Source organism: Brachycentrus maculatus, unplaced genomic scaffold (assembly GCF_059751285.1).
Source record: "Brachycentrus maculatus isolate JH-2025_06_01 unplaced genomic scaffold, ASM5975128v1 h1tg000452l, whole genome shotgun sequence".
NCBI classification, from domain to species: domain Eukaryota; kingdom Metazoa; phylum Arthropoda; class Insecta; order Trichoptera; family Brachycentridae; genus Brachycentrus; species Brachycentrus maculatus.
In genome coordinates, this window is record NW_028281199.1 from 1,397,409 (window position 1) to 1,421,280 (window position 23,872).

Here is a 23,872-nt window from a genome sequence, read left to right on the forward strand (position 1 = left end):
GGTGCCTGCTGCTGCCTTGATCGGTTCATCGTATGGGGATCTTCCTCTCCAGGCTACCGATCACAACCAGGTCGTTCCAGGCTTTCCTCAGTGCCCAAAGAACTGAAGAATTGGACTCTGGCCATGTCTGTACACGACGGATTTTCCTTCCCGTCCTTCAGATCAGATCCATTTAGGACCCTTTTTATATCTTTTGCAAGTCAGAGTTTCTTAACATAAAACATTGCTGGATGATAAAAAAATAACCATTTTGTGGCTTCACACAGGGGTGGGCAGAGAGAATAGAATGCCACACCAGTCTGTTTTTGCAAACAATCTTCGCCTCTTCCTCATACATACCCGCCGATTATTCTCCTGACCCGACTGCAAAAAAAGGATAAAAGTGGACTGAATACAGTCGAAATGTGACCTCACACAATTGTGCGGTAAAACGATGTATGATAGATGTTCAAATGGTAATAAAAGGAAAGAATGCAAGGCTGACATAAGCAGTATCAAAAAAATTAAAAAAAGTGTGTTGAGATGACCACTTTCAAGTATTTGAAATACCATGCCAAGTTTTTCACTGGATATTTTTTTTTTGTAATAATATATTTTACAAATTTATTTTGTCTTGAATTTAATATATCATTCAACATAATCTCGACATATTCTGCAAATGAGGTAGCCAGCGATATTGACCTCAAAATACTAAACACACCGCATGACGTATTCACATGTGTGGGGCCAATACAAATAATTTGACGTATCACAAACATTTCTCTTCAACAGGTATACTTTTTTGTATCTGCACGTACGGGATACGGATTATTGTGTTTAGGCGATAATAAAGCGAACATATTACATACGATCGTATGGGTAGGGCAGTTTAAATCTTAATATGAGAGATGATTTTTTTATTTCTTTTTATAAATAATATAAAAAATCAAATGATTATATTTATTTATTTATTTATATCATCCCAATTTTACAAATTATAGTCAAAGATAGTACAGTAATTAAAAATTTACAACTGAAAAAATATGTAAAGTAAAACACAGTATCCATAATCATAACCGAAAGTAATGTTTAAATCACATATTCAAATCAGTTCTAATACAAAGTAATAAAATTGCTAATAAATACAATGCTAAAAATAAAACCTTTATTTTCTATATTGCAACACATTTATCTACATAACAGTAGAGTAAACATTAAATTAAAAAGTATGTAAATATTATCGTTGTGGTTGATTTAAAATAAAAACAATCTTTATTTAGTGAAATGATTGATTTCAAATACCTTGGGACAGCTATCAGAAGCTTTAAAAGCTGATTTAAAGAATTTTTACACACTTATACATACATAGGTAATCGGAATATAATCAAAAATATTATTCATTTATTTCGTATAGTAAAATAATTTCAAAAATGCTCATTCAAAATGCAACAATATGTACTTTATTGAAATCTAATATACTTCTTTTATTAGATAATCATGTTGTAATGCTTACACAAATTGTTTTATTTATTTATTTTAATCTATGGACTATGCCAGGTAAAAATATGATTTTATTGAAAAGTTAATTTAATTTAAACAAGCAATAATTAAAGGAGAATACAAATAAAAAAGCGATGTTTATTACCATTCCAAAAGGAGGATTCCTTTAACACATCTTATGCGATAGGCGAGTTTTACAATCCTCTGTCTGCGTTTGCGGGACAGTTACCAACATTTATATTGCTGTACCAGGAGACTGTTTTTTGCTTATTATATTGCAATATTTAAGGTTTATAGTGACATCTATTGAATTTTCCTTAAAGCTTTATTATAAGAGTATAACTCGGGACTGTCCCACAAGAAGGATATGCTGTCACAATTAATATGTTACGCAAGCGGTATTCCGCCCGTGCTGCTCATTAACTTATGCTCGACTGGCTCCGCATGAGATGTGTTTTTTTTGTGAAAAACATTTTTGGGATTATTAAAAATTGAAGTAAATTAAAAACAGGCCACAAGGCCTACACCAAGCCGTAGAAGAAAAATTAATGCACAGTGCCATTTTTCATTTTATCACACCTTACCTAGAACTAGAAAGATATTAATTTATAGTACCACATTCAGATTAAATATCAAGACTTTTAAAATTACATATCATTACATAAATACGTAAGAGAGCAGTCACATCATTAAAAATCTACAGATTACAAATAATTACATTTATACAACCGAGGGAACGAGCCTCTTACCACTGTAGTCTAAAATACATATGTAATGAGCTCGATGTAGAGATGTATACAAATTTTGTCTTAAAGATTCAGTTCAAAGTGGTAAGGAACAATTTCCGCGGTCGTATATACATTATATTAAAAGTCGAATATATATTACCTGACATGCTTACCAACATCTTGATATTTGAAGTTTTTTTTTTAAATGGCAATACTAAAAATATTGAAAATGGAACAATTTTTGAATTAAAAAAAAGATCTTTGAAAAATGTCAAGTGAGAAAGAGAGGGGATTCAATTGTTTATTTTTTTTAAACTGAACATTTTGTGAAATACGTGATAATAGACTCAATATCACAAGTTGGCCTTCTGTTATTTATTTAAATTGTTTTGTAAAATCAGCAATCATTGGAGCCTTGCAACAGCCATTTGCGTGTGCTAGCTATCTATGCTTGAATCGTAGAAATCACATTAAAAGTGTGCCTTTAATAATTTAAATTTTACTTGGTAATATGTGTTACAATAGATTTTAAGAAAAAGAGGGAAGGTACCAAGTTAAAATTTAAGTTAAATATGGATAGATAATACCATAAAGTGAGTAGCGAACCAATTAATGAAATAAAAGTGTGCTAGCTACCACATTTACACATACACAATTGAATCATTGATTTGGTATCAAACAATTATAAACAGTTCCCCAGTCTAGACCGAGTGTGATTCGGCCAAGCAGTTTCTATTGGCTCACTCCTTTCAACAACGTCATGTATAAAAAAAACTTGATTTTTCGGGAGAAAGTTTAAAAATAGAATGTATTAAAAATAAATATTACGCCACTTATTGAACTTTTTACTGTTTAACAGATCTTTTTAGGTAAAACCTGAAAGTTATTTCTCCATTTGAAAAATATTTGGTATATTTGTCTGCCTCCGTAGTGTAATGGTCAGCACGCTCGGCTACCGTTCTGGAGGTCCCGGGTTCGATTCCCAGATGGGGGTAAAATAAATATAAGTGATTTATTCACTGTAATATTTATTCAATACTACCATGGACTGGTACCTGAAGCGGAGGCCTGATCACCTTTCCTTCATGTGTAAACGATCAAGATAACACTGCGTTTATATGACACAGTGCCCTATGCATCATTGGGGTACGGATAAGGGTTTTATTTTATTTATTATATTTAAGAAAATAATTAAACAATACCTTTTCTTCAAAATGCAAAAACAACACTTTCTGCCCTGTAGCGGGTAAATATTAAGTTAAAAATATGCCGCTTTTGCTGGGATATAGTACATTTTCTGGGAATTCCGAAAACATACACAAATGAAAATTGATGATTTTTTATATATGACGTTGAAAGGAGTGAGCGTATTGCATTAATGAGCCCGGGAAAGTGGTATTCCTACTTGTCGGGCACTACCGCATGAGCCAAACATTTTTATGTACCTATTTGTTTTTGTTGACTAACCCGAGTGGTGTTCGAGTACTCTTGTTTTGACTCGTTGGTAATGATTTCTCAAAGTAACAATATTAATATTAAAAAAAATAATTGATTCCAGTTAGTCTCCGTGTGACATTACGCGGTGACTAACTGGAATCAATTAATTTTTTTATATGACATGATTTTTAATATATGACAATATTTTCAATTTTTGGATGCACTTTCTCTTTAAAACCGAACTGTTAAGTGGTTAAAAATTGTTTTTTTTTTGTGTTCTTAAAATGAGTTTAATTTTTTTTTCATGTGTTAAACTCAGTAATTAAGTAAAATAAATAAAATATAATCACTCCCTTTATAATTGTCATTCCCCTTTATTCACACGACAGTTGTCTTTGTTTTACAAAATGGAAAATATTAATATAATATATACATATAAGAAATCTGTATAATTTATATCTCTGTTGAATATTGAATGAATGAATAAAAAAATGTTGAAAAATGAAAAGCTAAATGCATGTTTAAAAAATTGTCTAACAGGGAACCATCATAGAATAAAAGAGGATAGTACGAGAAAATAAAATGAAGTATTTTCATTTAATTATTTATTTATTTATTGTCGTACTACGCAGTAAAAGGTAACACATTATTTTTGTTATTTTTTTATAGATATTTTTACATTTTGGTGGTTTTAGATACTGCAAGAGTTTCCACTAACTGTATATACTCATAGAGAAAAATAAAGGAATATCTAAAAAGGTTTTTTTTCATATTGCTTTATTTTAATACAACATCAGAAACTAATTAGCCTGTAACTAAAATGTTTCAAGGTCGTAAAAATGAATAGTAAAGCAAAGGTAAATATTGAATCTAGATATTTGTATGTCTTAGGTATTCCGAGTGCTGTCATGAAACCTGCCTCTTTTGCAAGGCATCAGATTCCCACAGCCTAAGATGAGAATGTCCTCATGTGCTGACAATTAGTCTACGTTTTCATTTAAACTACTTTTTGAGCCTGATTTTGGGTGATGTAAAGGATCTAGGCAGTTTGTGCAAGAAGAGTGGATATGAACAAAGAAATACCCAATGACTCATTTCTTTAACTTAACATGTAAATTGAACTTAACTTGAACAGTTCAAAATATCGAGAAAAATAGAACATTCATTTGACAATGTGTAACGGTAATTTGGAATTTCCCACATCCCTCGCATACATTTACTGGTCAGTTTGTCTATTGTATTTTAGAGATAGTGAAGTATTTTTTAAATAAAATTGAGATTTGATATACTGAATTGATTTTTATACAATGAAACCTATCCATTATACTTTTTGACTTTAGTTTACTTTTTTTTCACATGGTGCAAATGGGGAGTTCATTGTATTGTCACCTAAATGCAGAACTATCCTCAAGTTACATAAAAGTCGATTTCATTTGTATTCATGTATTGTGGTATATATGCTATTGATTTTGTTGTGCAGAAAGTTCTCAAGTTAAATAAATAGCTATTCAAACATTTTGAATCTAGATATTCAAAAGAAAATACAACTAAACTGATTGAAAGTACTCACTTTAGAAAGTTTAAATGCCTTGCTTGTAAAATTTCCTTAAATGCCGTTAGCATAGTTTTGGAATATGCGTCCCAATCTGTCAGAGTATGGCAACATTATTAGCATTGCCTTAAATAAGTTTTTATATTCAAAATACTCATAATTACATGCATACTGAAGTGCAAATCTATTAGTAAACAAATAAATCACATTTTATTTCTACTTCATCTCTTTAATCTACACAATATCAGTTTTAACATACCAAATTTTTTAATTATTTACCATCTATCTATCTACATAGTACATTGTAAAATAATGCTATGAAAAATATACAATGGGTGAAAAACTTATCATAATCAATTATAAAACTATGCACAACTTGAGTTGAATATCTTTTATTATATTAATCGCACCTAGAGTTTTTTTGCGAGTGTACATATTTATTACAATTAAACTAATGTTTTAAGGGCACCTTTATACTTATAAGTAAACCACTTTAGGATTTTTTCATTATTTTAAGCTGTTCGTCTAAATGCGTTACTGAAACTATTCACTAATAAAAAATATCAAGATAAGACAGGATTTGATTTAGATTTTAGCAGTCATCACATCGGTTAAGGCCAAGTTTGTTAAAGAAAGGTAATTTGACGTGTGTGATCTAATATCATGTGCGACCTAATGTCACATTGAAATAATGATGACAGAAGAGAATCAATAATTTTTTTTGTTTATAGTGACACCTATCCGCTGCACAGCAAAGCAAATATGAGAAGAAATTAGACATTTAAGACATGTTTTTATGTATGAAGTTGAAGGTAACCGAAATGCTACCTGGATTTATTGACCTCTGAAAGTTCCCGCCTCATTCCCAAGTCTGGTATAGAAACTCTTGGTTTCCAATAAATAAAAATAATTAAAATGGGTAAAAAAATGTTAATTGGAAGTAAAAATTGATTAAAACTGTTGTTTGTCAATGAATTTATCAAGCATTAATTAAATTTGTCTTCTTCCCATACCGTGAAGATGTTGATATGATCATCTTTTCATATTTACAACCACACATTTATTTGTAAAATTAGCTTGTGGTAAAACCCCGTTTTGTTAAATAATTTGACACCATATTTGGTAAATGACTATGTTATACAGGATGTTGGTTGAAATGCGATAGAAATCCGTTTATCTCATTTACCAGCGCGCGTGCTGGCCAGTAATCTATGGTATTGCCTGAGATCGAGTATAATGTATATATTACTATATACATATTATCATAACGCTTACTAGCGTTGTGATAATACATTAAGAAATTTGTGATTTTTCAAAGCTGCAATGTGTGATGTCATTCCTATTTTTGATGGATGAAAAGACAAATGTTTAGATAGATTTTTATTATTCAGTACATCAATTAAAATGGAAATATGGAGGAAAACATGATGAAATACATGGCATTGTAAATTTATTAATTCCATGAAAGTTTGTCCTAAGTGGTGTAAATATATAGAATTATCTTAAGTCTCAAGAAAAACGAGATCTATTTGAGAATATTTTATACAAATAAAGTACTGTTGGGTATTATATCCAAAATTAAACATGACAAAACAAATGGCTTGAATTCTACTGTATTTGCATATATATGTGACGCGTTTCGTCATATTAAGACATTATCAAACACCGTTTCGTCTTACATTGACAATGTCTGATATAGTGAGTGTTTGATAATGTCTTAATAAGATGAAACGGTGTTTCATAATGCCTTATACGACAAAACGCGTTACATATCAAATATGTAAATACAGTTGAATTTAAACCATTAACCGTGTTTAATTTTGGATATATTACCCAACAATTCAATATGGAATTCTACCAACTGTTAGAATAAATAAAATACTATGGTTTATTAAAAAATCTATTATAGTGGAACTCGGTTATATCGGCCTCGGCTGTTACGTAAAAAAGGATATAATGTTCCTTTTAGCAAGTACTGCCAAACTGTATGTATTAATACTAGCGTTATTATAAAATGCTGTTATTGTCAATGAATATTACCAATCTCGGTTACAAAGTTGATTTCTTTGTGACCAAATCGTTTGTCCATCACTATAAGAAGCTATGAAAGCCGCCAAAATACTTTTGTTTCTTTGACTTGGTAGAGACGTCTGCTGTCAAATTCGATGCAATACACCATTTTCACAGAACCACAGAAAAAAATATCTGAAAATCCTTTAAATTAGTCTGGTCAAGAAAACAAATACGGGCTTCTTTGTACAATACGGATATAGCTAAATAGAGTTTCAAATCACTATGGTTTTACTTTTTTAAATAAACTCTTTGTGCAATAATTTTTATTTTTTAGTTTAACATAATGTGAGCCATATCAATATCAATGAAATACATATTTTCATCAATTGATTAGGTAGTCATATTTTGATAATATCTATCCATTTTTATGTAAATATTATAATTTTTTAAAAGCTAATATGACACGTGTTTCGATGCATTCCACATCATTTTCACGGTGTTTGAAAATGATACGGAATGCATTAAAACACGTGTCAATTAACACGATTTTGAAATTTAAATTAAGAAGTCACTCTTGTAACGTCATAATTTTATCGGTCCCTTCAATGATGTTATAACCAAGTTCCACTATATCTCGCAAAATAGTATTAACTCAATTTAGATAATTTCATTTAAAATATATGTTGGACATAACAATAGCGAAATAAAAAGATACTTTCAAAGCTATAGGAATTATATTTTTCTTTGTGAGGATGTAGAAAATCAGCAGAGGAGACAATCCATACATAATTAGTTATTCTACATAATGTAAATACATATCCACAGAAACTCACCATAAGACGTAGACGGAGAAAATGCAACTCAAAATTTATAATACAGCTGTACAGTAATTTATCAAGAGTATATATCAAATTCAATATCATCTCGAGTTTTACAAAAACACGTATAAGGTATAAGAAAAAATATATATACAATGAGACCTCTATCTGTCGTTTTTCAATAGACCTATTGAAATTAACTATGAATGCGGGAAAACAATGAATGGGGGATTAAGAACACACAAGGAGATACGATTGAGTAAAGATATCGTCGTCCCAATCTACATAACTATTGGTAGATTAAAATTCTATGAAGAATACAAGTTTTAGAAGTAAATAAATGTATTTATGTAAAAAAAATACAGAGCTGAAAAGAACCAAAGAAAAAATTATTGCATTGTAAATATTCTGTGATCGTTTTATTTCCGTTAGTCAATAGTATATTTTTGCAAATGATATTTTTTCGGCATCAGTTATTGAATGTGCGAAGTAGAATGTTTTAAATCTTTCAAAGAGTGTGCATGCTGAAATGAAGATACAGGCAGCGGCTCCTCTTCATCAATATCGACCTCTTCTACTGTATCCGTCAACCTTGCGTCACGAAGGCTTTCGATAATTTCTATCCCATACGTTAAATGTAAAAAAATGTTAAGTAGAATGTAAAAAAACACAGACAAAATATATCAATGATTAAAGAAAACACTTGTTTTTTACCACTTGAGTTTTATTATAGACTACATGTTTCAGAAGTTAAATTTCCATCATTCAGGTCTGTATAATAACTAAAATATAAAATATAAAATTAATTATACTAATCACTCATTTCACTCTCATAAATTAAAATTATTACACCTTGTTCCATATAAAGGCCAAATTGTGAATTATCTTGAAAATTTAGAAATCCAAAAAAACCTGAATTCTAATAATAATTTATTAAATAATATATTGTTTCAAAATTCTTCACCTTTGCTTTCCATTTTTCCTTTGTTTTCAAACTCCGCCCCTTGACTAACCCCTTCCTCTTACTTTCCCCTCTCCTTATTTATAGAACAATTTTATATTTTATATTTTAGTTACTATACAGACCTGAATGATGGAAGTTTAACTTCTGAAACATGTAGTCTATAATAAAACTCAAGTGGTAAAAAACAAGTGTTTTCTTTAATCATTGTAACATGTCTTACCACAAAGTTGATGCCGAAACAATAAATAAAATATATCAAATATGCAGCATAATTAAAACGATGAATGCGGTAAAAGGTGATAGAGAAACGATCGGTTCGATCTATTTTGTGTGAAATGATTCGGGGTAGAAGAAATGAACGACACATCCGGGAAAACGATTATTTGAGGAACGATAGATAGAGGTTTCACTGTATAGGGGCATTATAATGCAGAGCATCTATTTGCTCATTCATATTTTGTGGTAAGTTAAATACATAATTTATAACGAAATACGTATTAAAATAACAACAAAAATCATTCTAAAATTAATGTTAACAACCAACAGTCGCTAAACGCACAATTAAATTAATTGTTTGATATACTTTCATTTATTCTAGCCTCCTGATGTTTAGTGGGCAGTAAGGTGGAATTTAAAGATATGGCAAAAATGATAAAATACAAAAATATGTACAGTAATAGCTCGCTAATTCTAAATTGAATGGACTAAAAATATTTTAAATTTCAAATTTAAAAAATAAATATTAAAAAAAAAATCATTCATTTTCCATGTATTATCTTTACGCGAGGGAATATTTCCAAGGTTATCTAATTTTAATGACAAAAGCCTTGAATGAAACCGGAAATTGTAATCGATTAAGTAAAAAACAATTCTTTAAATAAAATAATCTGTTATTTTCTTCATCTTATATTCTCATAATTTAATTTAGAATTTTTGATGAAATCATATTTTGAATTGCGAGTAGTCAAATTGATTCAAATTGAAGATAGTATGGTATAGAATTATCATTAGAGGGATAAGAATATAGAAATACATTGAGCTTTGACTGTAATAGGAAGAATTATGATACATGCTGGAGTTGATATTTAAGTATTTACGTGATGCCAAAATTCAATCCACAGGTCTTCACATAATCCTCTCGTAGAAGAGTAAATACGCTTGGGCTTTTAGAACTTTTTCTTCCGAACTCTCCTGGACTCTACTGTCGGAGATATAGAACCACTCCCCGGGGGGAGGCTCCGCGTCCGACACTCCGGAAGCCTTTTCTTCGGATTCGTATCCTGACATGGAACTATCCGTATCGTCATTAGTGCCGTTGGTCCCGTTGAGCACTTCGGGCGCCGTGTTGTCGGCTTCCTCCCTGGTCACGTTGCCCCCTTTGGGCAGGAAAGAGAAGCGCTTGTCCCCCGGCTTCACTTGGGGCCTGACCTTGACGTAGGCCACGTAATGTCCCCCGTGCATCCCGCCCGAGTGCTCCACCACTCCGTACAGAGAGTACAGCAGCTTGTCCTGGTCGGGAGACACGTTGGGAAGGCTCCTGACTTTCTCGGAGCAGAACGGGGCCAAGTCTAAAATGGTGGAAAAGTTGACGTGTTTGGCCATCTTGCGGAAGACGCATCGCGGGCCGAATTGGAACCTTTTTAAGTGAAGTATGAGCACAGCCGGCGGACTGGAGATGAGAAATCGTTTAGTCGCGTTGGTGTACACAGTTTTACCGGTGTTGGCTCTCTTGGTGCAAGCTTCGCAGCCTACTTTGTTGTTGCCTGCTAGGAGTTCGGAAGTGGTGAACTGGTTGAGGCAGGATTGGATGCTGTACTCCCCGTCGTCGCACTGGTAGCGGGGGGACACCGTCGGGATGCGATTCATAAACTGGGTAGGCAGCTTGGGCGAGTTGAGGTCTTTACTCGTCAATCTGAACTCGGACGGGTCCAAGGTGCTCTCCATGTTGAGTGTCAAGTTGGGCGTTTGGAGTTTGGTGTTGGTCAACTTGTTGAAATAATCCAGATGCAAGTGATCCATATCGGACTCGATTTCGTACGGCAGGACCAAAGTTTCTCGGTTTTCCGACTCTGCGAGAGAATTCAGGGAAACGGGGCGATCCGATTGGTTGACGGGGGAATTGTTAGTCTGTCGGGGGCTGGACATGTCTATGGAGTTGATGATTTCGCTGGAGAGAGAAGTGGGGCTGCCGAGCTCCTTGCTGGTGAGGGGGGACTCGGAGAGGGTGTGCTTGGCGGTCTCGGGGCTGGCCACGCCGGAGTCGGGGTTGGAGTACACGGGGCTGTCCACGGAGCTGAGCGGGCGGTAGTCCAGCGCGATGGCCTTGGCCGACAGGTACGTGACGGGTAGAGCGTCGTCCTTGTCTTTATCCAATCTCTCCGGGGAAAGGTCGCTTTTTTCTTTATCTAAATCGACGGGACTCGCCCGGATGGAGTCAGAACTAATGAGTTTGTCGGAGTTGTATCCGGACTCCATCTGGCACGCGAAGGCGGCGGCGGTGTCGCGTTGCGGTGGATTGTCGGCGTTATTCCTAATCTTAGGATTCTCTTCCAAATTGTCTTCCACGTCGGCATCCGACTGTTCGGAGGAACTCTTGTTATCGGGTTTGCTCTCTCCGCCGTCCAGCGATGGAGAAGATTCATTTTGTTTTTCAGAAACAGACCAATTGTTACTTCCTGCAAATAAAAAGAGTGTGTCATTTTTCTGACAACAGCAAAAAACTAGAATTTATTGGTAATAAAAGTTTTATAGGATAAGACATTGGGTTGTGGTGAAATCATTAATAATTGGATTAGCCACTATTGAACATATTGATGATTTTGTCACAATGTGACAATACAATATAATGCCGCACTTAAAAAGTAGATAAGTAGCATAGAAATATGCGACTCTCACAACGATAAGGATTTCTTTTTAATTAAAAGTTTTTTTTGTTAAATGATTAAATCAAATGTATGAGAGGGTTAATAAATGATTTAACCTATACATAATAGGATTTTTTTTTGTAAAATTCACCATTTCGCCATTATTAAACATCTATTTTGTAAAAATTCAAGAAAAGATGCATCGAATCTGTTGAAAATGTATAAAGTGAATATATTTTAAAAAAATACCTTTTTTACTTTTACGCAATTTCCTAGCAACTTGTCTTTCCTTTTTGAGTTGGTGCTTGGAAGGTTTGTTCTCATCCGGCGCGCCGAGGCAGTTGATTTGTTCTTCTGAAAAATGGAATTATAACTTTATTTTATATAATATTTGTGTTTTTGTTATTTACAAAAATACTTCAATTTCATACTAGTTTAGTGAACCTAAGCTGCTCATTATTAAAAATAGGTATCAAATTGTGGTAGAGTGGGTTCGAAACCTAGCTCAAGAGTCTGCGACACTAGCCACGGGACCACAGTCCGACACTAATTCTAAAAGTAAAGTTTAAATTTGCAGTAAGGTGAGGAGTAAGGTCAAATAAATAAATGTGATTTTTCACTCTAATATTTATTCAATATAACCCTGGACTGAAGTGGAGGGCTGATCACCTTTCCTTCATGCGTTAACATTAATCAAGATAACACTGCGTTTATATGATGCAGTGCCCTATGCACTGCTGGGGTGTGGATAAGGGAGATGAGCTTAACCCTTTGAACCCAAAAGATTGCTAAATCGGCCTATTTTGGCGAAGCATAAATTGACAACTAAGAAAGCACTGCTTCAATGCGATTTAATGCCCTGTGCACCATTCGGTGCAGTTGAAGGAGATGTAACATAATATACAATTGAATTTAATATGAAATATAAACTGATGTAACATGAAATACGAATTAATGTGATATGAAACACGAATTGATGTAACATGAGATACAAATTGTTGTAACATGAATTACGTATTTCATGTTAGAAAGAGTAGTAAGGTGGTAAGAGCAGGAGCGTTACCCGGGGCGGGGCCCTTCCTGCGCGTGACGGCGGGGGGCTGCGGCTTCTCGGCCGTGACGGGCAGGGACAGGTCCAGGAAGTATTCGCTGCGGTTGGAGGAGTGCTGGCAGTCCTGGCACTCCAGTGTGGACACCAGGAAGCCGCGGAATACCTGCACAATGTATACAATGCTTCAATTACTTTTACTTTTAATTGTTATTACCCCTTTTCTACAACCAAATTTATATTCTTTATATATGTGTTTAACCTGCACCTTTATCGTTTCTGTAAGCTTGTTGTGTTCCCATCTAATTGATGAAAAACATCAAAAGTATTTGTATTGCACTATATTTCGTTTTTGTAATATGTTTTTCATTGTTTGTGAGCCGTAAATAAATAAAATAAAATAAAATTAGTCGCCATAGAAAATTCTCCTTGCCTATATATACAAGGATTTATAGCATGTTTAGTTGATGTCTTCAAAATGATAGGGAGGATCAGCCTCCGTAGTGTAATGGTCAGCACGCTCGGCTACCGTACGGGAGGTCCCGTGTTCGATTCCCAGGGGGAGGGGGTCAAATAATATATATATATTTTTTTTACAAAATACATATTCAAATAATACAAAATAGTTGGTAAATATACAATACATTTCAAATATAACGTTTCTACCTCTCTAATAAGTAGATACTTGTGTTTAGAGAGGGAGTTCGTTATACAATTATTTTTTTTTTAAACAAAGTAAATTATAATATAAGTGATATTTTCACTCTAATCTTCTTCTTTTTCTGTATGAGTCCTCTGACCTCCACCGCTGGATATAGGCCTCTTCCCCTTCTTTCCATTTCCACCGGTTGGCTGCTGCTTGCGTCCAGTTTTTACCCCCCACAGCGACAATGTCGTCAGACCATTAAAAAGTTTTCATGTCTATCTTCCATGATTTAAAATAATAATATTATGTATTTATATTTTTGGCGTTTAATTTGTAAAACTCCATTTTAATTTATATATTAAATGTTAAAATCAAACACTGATTTTTTTAGTCTTGAGTCACGAATAACATTCGTTTGAAAATTCCATAACAAGGCGAAACAAATAATTGAAATGTAAATGAATTTTGTGATAACACAAAATTTTTTTAACAATAAAATATTCAATTCAATTTCAATTCAAACCCTTATCCGCACCCCAATGGTGCATAGGGCACTGCATTATACAAACACAGTGTTATCTTGATCGTTAACACGCGAAGGAAAGGTGATCAGCCCTCCGCTTCAGGTACCAGTCCAGGGTAATATTGAATAAATATTAGAGTGAAAAAATCACTTATATTCATTTGACCCCCCCTGGGAATCGAACCCGGGACCTCCAGAACGGTAGCCGAGCGTGCTGACCATTACACTACGGAGGCAGACAGTATAAAATATAGACAGAATAAAATATAGTAGATAATAAAATTAGTACACTTAAAAATGAGTGTAATTTTTTTAACATTTAATCTATAACATAATATTATGTACCGTAGAACGGGGCTACTTGAACTTAGATATGTTACTTGAGCCCAGTACGAAACAATGATTTAAATCTGTATTTGGTCTACAATAATGAACGTATCGTGACAATAAGTGTCACCTGTCAGGGAAACAATGAATCATGTCGATACATTCATTATTGTAGACCAAATGCAGATCTAATTTTTTTTGTACTGGGCTCAAGTAACACATCAAAGTTCAAGTAACCCCGTTCTACGGTACCAAAAGTTTATATAAGATGAATAAAAATAAAAACAACTATATATTTTTCCACTTTTATTTTACCAATGACCGGGTTTCATCTTTACTGACATCATCATACTGGTAAGCTATAAAGTTGTTGTATTATGTAAAATGTCCGCCTCCGTAGTGTAATGGTCAGCACGCTCGGCTACCGTTCTGGAGGTCCCGGGTTCGATTCCCAAGGGGGGTAAAATAAATATAAGTGATTTTTTCACTGTCATATTTATTCAATATTACCCTGGACTGGTACCTGAAGCGGAGGGCTGATCACCTTTCCTTCATGTGTAAAACGATCAAGATAACACTGCGTTTATATGACGCAGTGCCCTATGCACCATTGGGGTGCGGATAAGGGTTCATCATTATGTAAAATGCAGTACAAACATCAAGCAAAAGATGAATGGTTAGTTAAAAAAAAAGATACCAAATTGAATAAGAAAATTGAATCGATTAGTAATAATAATGCTTTAATTATCACGCGTATACCGCAATACGGTAATAAATAATGATAAGAGATATATACTGAAAGAGGATAAGATATAGTCTGATTGGAAAGAATAACGCACAATTCTTAGTATCAGATACAAAATCTGTCATGGAGAACTATTTCAATTAAATAACCTTTCATATTATTTTATTTTTAACATCTCATCAAAGATGAGGAAGAATATGGAAGTCTGGGCATTTACGGGGCTGACGACCGTCATAGGCTGGTTTAAGTGATCACTTTACACACGTGTAACATTCACCAATTCTACCCATTATTGACAACCACACTACTCAAATTCTTGGAAGTTCTATATATATGAATTAATTTAGAAACCTTGTTCTTGAATATTAGAACTTCACTAGAGACATCTATTGGTGAGATGTAAAGAAGCTTTTTACTAAGCAGAAACTCTTATATTAGTATGTGAGATCCGAATCCTGGACTATAATCACACACATGAGAAACGCCAGAAAATACCATTTTCATTTTTATTATTAAGCTTATAATTTGACCAGATAATTCAATAATGGGTAGAATTGGTGAATGTTAAAGTGATCACTTAAACCAGCCTATGACGGTCTTCAGCCCCGTAAATACCCAGACTTCCATATTCTTCTTCATCTTTGATGAGATGTTAAAAATAATATGAAAATAACTCCTGTAATTGGAGATAATCCAGATTTTGTGAACAAGTATTTGGACACACTCAAAACGTTGTAAATAACCTTTCAATTATTATCACACAAGACCGCAATAAAGTTGACTACACAGCAATTTCTGGCCAACATAGATGGTAATCAATAAAACATTGTGTCGGGTTGTGGTCCCGTGGTAAGTTCGCGGACAATTGAGTTAGACTTTCTGGGTTCGAACCCAGTCTGTCACAGTTTGATACCTATTTTTAATAACAAGCTGCTTAGGCTCACAGAAATAATATGAAATTGAAGTATATTTGTGAATGGTAAGAACCCAAATGGTTCTCATTACAAATAAAATAAATAAATTTAAAAATGTTTTAACTACCTGAGCACAATGGTGCATAGGGCACTGCATTGTATGTAAGCATTGTTGTCTTGATTGTAAAATTCATTTAAGAAAGAGGTAATCAACCAGGGTAATATGAAATAATCTGCCTCGGTGATGTAATGGTTAGCGTGTTTCGCTGCGGTGCTGGAGGTCCCGGGTTCGATTCCCAGTGACCCCCCCCCCTTAAAATCAAAAATATTTATTTTTGGAGATGAAAATAAATATTATTGATTTTACACTAAAATATTTATTTGATATTTTACCCTGAAGCGCAGGAGTGATCACCTTGCCTTCATGTAACTAACAATCAAGATAACACTACGTCAATATGATGCAGTGCCCTATGCACCATTGGAAGCGGTTAGAAGAAGAAGAAGAAGACACAAGCTAAACACTCTTGGAGGATGATTAGAACAAAGAAAAAAAGTGGAAGAAACACATTCCCCACCTCCATTGTCAACCAAAATATCCTAAAGATCTAAATTATGCAAATTATTCTAGAATAAATTTGGCACCGTTAAAATTGGGTCGCATAGTAAATAAATTTGACACATTTGACTAAAAATAAAAAAGGCAAACAATAACAATATTGTACACTCAGACCTCACTTTGCGTCGTTTCACGTTGCGTTGTTTCAAAGTTTTACTTTTGTTTTTTTATACAAATATTCTTTTTTTTTTAAACATTTAACCGGATCCACGCGGCTCGCAAAACCGTATGTGTTTTCACAAAACATGTCCCATACGTGGCTGACATAAGCGTACGTGTTTTTACTTTGCTCCAAGTTTCGAACCTCAGTTCAACTTGGAGGGATTTTTTCATGGTGTGGAACTTTGGATAAAATAATATGTCAATCCTTGGTCTTATGACATCTGTTGAAATATCTGACTAATAATTTATAACATCACAAGGATAAATAAAAGAACAGATCCCTGATTTTTCTTGAGGTCCGTAATTAGTCTGCGCCATAATCATGCCCTATATCTGTCTCACTCTAGACGCTACACATCGCCAGTGGGTAAGAGTGACACACGATGCGATGCGTGCTTTGATTTATTTATGTTACGATCTTATTTGTTTATATTACGATATATTTCAAGAATAATGTGACACAAGTGTATTATAGAGAACCAAAAAGGCACAATGAATCCCATTGAACGTTTTTGTTTAGGAAAATAAATTGTTTCTTAACTAAATACATGATAAAAGTAATCATTTATAAAACGGAGAAATACCACCGCGCACCGGCCGTCTCTCAGGAACAAAGTTAACGCGGTTAAAAGGTTAAGGACTGAACGAATAATACGGTAACCTACCTTTGATGTTTATATGATTTCCAATGGAAAATAGCAATACACTTTGCGTTGTTTCAATTTCGCGCCGCGATATTTTGGTGAATAGCCGCAAGTTAAAAACAGTAGTTTTGAGATAAACGAGTTTATAGTTAACATCAAATGATGCTTTTTGCCAAAACATGTATCCAATTAATACAAATTTGCGTTATTTGGATAATGAATATCTCTGTAAAGGAAAGAGATAGTAAAATCTGTGATTGTATATGGTAGAGGCCAGTTATAAGAATGCTTTGAGCCGTGTTACGCCAAACAGCCGCAACTTGAGTTACGGCTAGTTGCCTTTACACATTAGTGTAGTAAAATGTGCTAACCATTAAACTATGGAGATGGAAAAATTACCAAGATGGTATTTTTAAGGAGTTGAGAAAAAAAACAAAAACCCACATCAATAACTTTTTCATCTTTGTAAAGATGTTGATAAAATCCTGATTCACGGTAAAATCCGCCAGTAAAAATATTGTGGTCAAAATGAAAACAAATAAAGAAAGAATTGACAACTAACCTGTTCGGGTCTAAGCATTGTGTCGGAAGCCTGCTGACCATAGAATTTGACCTTCTGTTTTTTCTCCTTATCCAAATCTGATCTCTTCTCTTTTGAGTCTAAATTCAGCTTTTGAAGAACCACACTCTGGTATCGCCGTAAATCTTCACCCCTGAAATATTATTAAAACTAATTAAACTTCAGCATATAGCACAACCCCTTGACCCGGGGATAAGTTCCAACAAGTTCCAGCACTAAATGAAACACCATCAACCATTAGAGTGCTGAGAATCCATGTACGTGTCGCCTACTTTCAAAATTCACCAGATCCATGTAAGTCGATTTTACAAAAAATGCAAAATTCTCCAGGTAACATTCATGTTTAAAAGATTTGTCTATCTTTAGATAAAATGTTATGAAATAGAGATTATTCCCATTTTTTTGGAAAATTATTCAGTTTAAAAAAAAACTCGAGACACAAACCGATAATGACGTCATCTTAATTTTTGACCTATCCCCGCTCTCTGATTGGCCGATATGGGTCAGAAGGCAAGTTCCATGAATATAGCCAAATTCGAAACGCAACACTGTTTTTAAGTATTTTTTTAGCAGGGTTTTGAAGTATATAAATATTTTAAACAATAAAACCCACAATTGGCATTCTCATAGAGTAAATATCGTAGTCATACAGGAGAAAGTGACCAAGTGCATTTTTTTACAAAAACGTGATCATTGACTATTTGATATCTTACTAGCTTAATATTGCCCTGAAAAAATCACAAAGCGATTTTAAACTTGTAAGTATAATATATTGACTTGTTAAAAATGACTAACTGCGTTGATGTTTATTTTCTTGCCAAGCAAAAGTGACTTAAATGGCCCTCCTGAACATTTTACGTTGTGTTAGTTGGTCACTTTCTCCTGTACGACTACGATATTTTAAAATCTTATAAAATTGGATCTGGCGGATTTTGAAAGTAGGCGACACATATCAACTCTGATATGACGTGACAGAGTGAGAACCAAATCTCTTCTAGGAACCTCAGAAATGAGGACACTGAGGTGCATAACCAAAAATACGTTAAGAGACCGAATGAGGAACACAGAAATTCGGAATATATGTAGTACAGAGGATATAGTCAGATGGGGAAGACAGCAAAGACGATTCTGGAATGTCCATCTCAATAGAATGCGAGAAAATAGACGAAATAAATCGAAAGAACCCAGACAAAAGAAGACCATCTGGAAGACCTCCAAGGCGATGGTGTGACATCTGTCAGTCCTCATCACAAGAGGCTGATAACAGAACACTCGGATCTTTAAGAAGAAAAAGGACTCGGCATACTTCAAGGTAGGCAAAGTGGACATCGGAAGTTGGCGTAATAAATACAATGTTGAACCACATTCGACATAGGAGTGCTAAGGGTTAAGATCTGGATGACTACAATTCAATGTCCGAGTTACTTAGAACCAATTTAATGAAGAACAAAAAAACTAACCACAACGCCACACCATTCTATCTTTGCAAACAATCTTCGCCTCTTCCACATTCATGCATCTCCTCATACATTCATTCAATTCGATTTCAAACCCTTATTCGCACCCCAACGGTGCATAGGGCACTGCATTATACAAACACAGTCTTATCTTGATCATTAACGCACGAAGGACAGGTGATCAGCCCTCCGCCTCAGATACCAGTCCAGGGTAATATACAAACACAGTCTTATCTTGATCATTAACGCACGAAGGACAGGTGATCAGCCCTCCGCCTCAGATACCAGTCCAGGGTAATATACAAACACAGTCTTATCTTGATCATTAACGCACGAAGGACAGGTGATCAGCCCTCCGCCTCAGATACCAGTCCAGGGTAATATTGAATAAATATTAGAGTGAAAATATCGTTTATATTTAGTTGACCCCCCCTGGGAATCGAACCCGGGACCTCAAGAACGGTAGCCGAGCGTGCTGACCATTACACTACGGAGGCGGACATACCCGCCGATTATTCAGACATCTCAACTGACCACTCTTTCAAGTATTTGGAATACCATCATGCCAAGTTTTCCTTGTTTTTTTTTCCAAGTTTCTTCATTGATAAATTTAAAAAATAAAATTACCTGACTGCCTCTAGTAAATGCCGAAGTAATTCATGACTGTCATGTTGTTCCCCAGTACCAAATTGTTGATTTTTTTGTGTGAAAGCACGGAAAAGATCTGTTGGATTAAAAACAGCAGCTTTACCTGAAAAAAAAAAACATAACTCGTCAAACTAATAAAAAATAAAAAAATTATTTGCCATTAGTGAACAGGACACTGCGTTGATTTGTGATAATGTTATATTAGTACTTGAATCATGGACTCTGAAGGTCAGCACTATGAACCGATTACATGCATTCAAAATGTGGCTACATCGTAGAATGCTACGAATTCCATGGACCGATATGATCAGGAACGCAAATGTGCTCCAAAGAGCAAGAGCAGGGAGACAGTTGCTGACTGATATCAAGGTCTGGAAGGTGTCCTATCTGGGGCATGTACTAAGAGGAGAGAAGTACCAGCTATTGCACCTAATCGTGAAAGGCAAAATGGAGGGTCCATGAGGTGTGGGCAGAAGATAGATCTTCTGGCTTCGGAATGTACAACATTGTACAGGGATAAGAACCTTCGAGGCGCTGTCTAGAGCTGCCCGAGACAAGGACGATTAATCTCGAGTGATAGTTAACATCAGGGGGACCTGGCATGACACGCAGAGAAGAAGAAGTTATTTATTTTGCCAATCTTGCAAAAGTAAGAATATTACGTTGCAAATACTAAATTCCTGAGTCTTCTTCTTATTATTAGCCTCCTGCGACGTCGATTCCCAGCTATCGACCCATCTCTTTTGTGGTCTGCCCGTGAGTCGTCTACCATGGGGTTGGCCGTACAGCGCGATGTGGGGGAGTCTGGATGGTTCCATTCTCCTCACATGTGCATACCATTGTCTCCTTCGTTGCCTTCCCCACCTAACGACATCTTTGATCTCGCATATTTCCCTGGTCCTGGCATTTCTGATTCTATCTCTATTCTTAAGTCTAAAGGATCTAAAGGATGAGTCTAAGGGCGCTTGTCCACTACCCGGAATTTTACCGTCCGGCAGTCCGGTTTTGAAAAATGAATGCGACTACGACAGTTTAGCGTGATCGAATTTACGCGCATTGTGTTCACGCACCGATCAAGAGCTCCGATCCGAAGAAAGATGGACAAAAGCACAAGCCAATCCAAGCCAATCGTCGTTTTGAAACGCTAACTGACGTGCCGGACGGTAAAATTCTGTGTAATTCCGTGTAGTGGACGAATGCCCTAAAGGATCTCACACATGGTAGCTAAATGTTTTAACCAGTTCTCTGCCTTAAGCTTAGCTAAGTACGGTAGCTATCGTGCTAGAGTTCGCGGGTTGTACTCTCAGGTACGTTAAATAAAAATTAATACCATATTTATTTAACATTACCCTGGACTGGCGAAGAAGTGCAGGATAGATCGCCTTACCTTTGTGCAATTAATGATTAAGATAACACTGCGATACAATGGAGCGCCTTTTGCATGATTGGTTGCGGATAAGGCGTCATCCTAGTGCAATGGGAATTTTTGTGAATTTTACTCATGCAAATCCATCCGCGATTAAACATACAGATCTCAAAAGTGTCCTAGTTGGCATTGAATGTTTGATAGTATAATTTATTCACACAAACTAAGTTTGTACGAATGCGCGATTAAAAGTATTGATGTCGAATAGGTGTCTTTATGAGATTTGCGCAATAATGGCATTGCATCGTTGGGGACGAACGAACGGCATCGCGCAAACGTGCGCATTTATCTATTAGGACACCCAATTTTCGCAATCGCATAATCGCGATGTTATTTTGCGCGGTAATCATGTTGTATTAGAATGACGCCTAAGGATTAGAGAAAGAAGTATATAATATTTGCAGAGGATTCAATAATATAATCAAATAAACTTCAAAGTGATTAAGGGATTATATTTTTTGTTCTATCCATTATCCGCACCCAATTGTGCATAGAGCATTGTATTGTATTGACGCAGTGTTATCTCAATTGTTACTTACATGAAGGCAAGGTGATCACTCCTGCGCTTCAGGGACTAGTCCAGGGTAAAATTAAATAAATATTAGAGTGTAAAATTACTAATATTTATTTTCACCCCCCTGGGAATCAAACCCGGGACCTGCAGCACGGCAGCTAAACACGGCAACCATTACACCACGGTGGCGGACAAAATATTTTTGTAATGTAATAAAAAATTTAATTTATATTTGGATTTACAAAAAATATTGTGATAGATAAAAAATATTATAATAGTGAAAAATGTGACATTATTAAAACGAATGTTAAATAAAAATATTTAGCAAATATTTTCAATAAAGTGTTGTCATTTAGTAGAATACTAGATATAATTCTAAGTATGTACAAAATTGTTATTTTGAATTGAAGATATGATTGAGATTAAACATATTTTGTGGTAAAATTTGTTATCCAGTATAAAATAATCTATCAAGGCGTAGAATTAAGAAATACCACAAATGTAAGATAATGTGAATAAAAATGTGAACAAAAATATCAACTTACCAGGAGCTTGCAACTTTTCAAGAGTTGAGGCGAGTGTCTCAGTCAAAGGTCCCCATTTTTGGAGTTCTCCCGAAATGGGAGGCAAGTCTAGTTCCTGCTCCTTATCCCCTTCTCCATCATTTAGAGAGATCTTGCATTTGCCGCCAGGTAGGAGGAATTTCTCGCCAGGTTCTGACATTTCCTTTAGAACCCAGGTGAGGTAAGGCGTTTGGACCAGACATTGCAACACCGAGTTGAAAAAGCAGGTATTGCCAAGGTTAGTGAGTCCTCGAACACGCTGCACAGGGGAGGAATCCGACAAGTGGGGGGTGAACACTAATGGATATTTATCCAATATCCCCATAATTTTAGGCGGTTCGGGAATTTTTATTTTATTTCCTTCTACATTGTTCATTTTATTTGCTTGTTCCTTGACAAATTCGACAGCCTCCTCGAGTTTCCACATCGATCCGACCGGGGTCACAGAAACGGAAGAGTTGCACAGGTAACAGAAGATATCCCAGGAACAAGTGTCGATAGCGATGCAGTGGTAATCGGAGTGAGGGGTCTTGTGATGCTTCAGGGCATGCTCGTTGTTATATCTTCCGCACAGCTGAGACCCGCACTGCAAGCATATCCACAAACTCGGCCGTTGAATTTCGTATATAGCGTTCTCTTTGGTTTCAGGATTTTCGTCATCTTTGTTCTTCACGCACTCCGAACACTCGGTAGCTATACCAGACACCTTTAACTTTTTCCTCAGTTTGGTCAAATCTACGGCCTTCTTTATATGCTGGCATTTTGGTCCCTCGTCGCAGGATTCTGTCGACTCCCCGCAATTGTCTCCCGGTTCAGACTGTCTCTTTTTTTTAACCATGGTTTTATCTTTCTACAGGATTTATAATGTAAAATGAATCTGGTATGTCACGCATAAAGCAAACGTCAGCTTTACCTGCAACAATGAAAATTCATAAAGATGTCAAGATGTCGTTGAAAGGTGGTGTTTTAATAATGAGCAAGCGGAGGACGCTGTTAGATTTGTCGATTTAACTGAATTTGTGCAAGGCTAATGTATAAATGGGATGCGTAGTTTCTTAAAATTATGGAAATACACTACGAAAAACACAAGTCACCAACCTCATGGGAGCACAAAAATGATAAAAATTTGGGTACATACGACTGACGGATTCTTCGTTCTCAAAAGAAAAAAAGTGGCAACATCTTGATTTCCGGGTCTGCT

At 35.1% G+C, this 23,872-nt stretch overlaps 1 protein-coding gene across 1 annotated transcript; it reads right to left on the reverse strand.

The window, feature by feature from the left end:
* Positions 1-9,863: 9,863 nt before the first annotated feature.
* Positions 9,864-23,788, reverse strand: LOC148302459 (ubiquitin carboxyl-terminal hydrolase 16/45-like). The gene is made up of 6 exons (XM_088271577.1): positions 22,654-23,788; positions 20,148-20,271; positions 18,046-18,196; positions 12,919-13,069; positions 12,105-12,209; positions 9,864-11,666 (listed from the first exon to the last, which is right to left on the reverse strand). The coding sequence occupies exons 1-6, from the start codon at positions 23,507-23,509 to the stop codon at positions 10,117-10,119; spliced, it is 2,937 nt and encodes a 978-aa protein (XP_088127703.1). The 5' UTR covers positions 23,510-23,788; the 3' UTR covers positions 9,864-10,116.
* Positions 23,789-23,872: the final 84 nt, after the last annotated feature.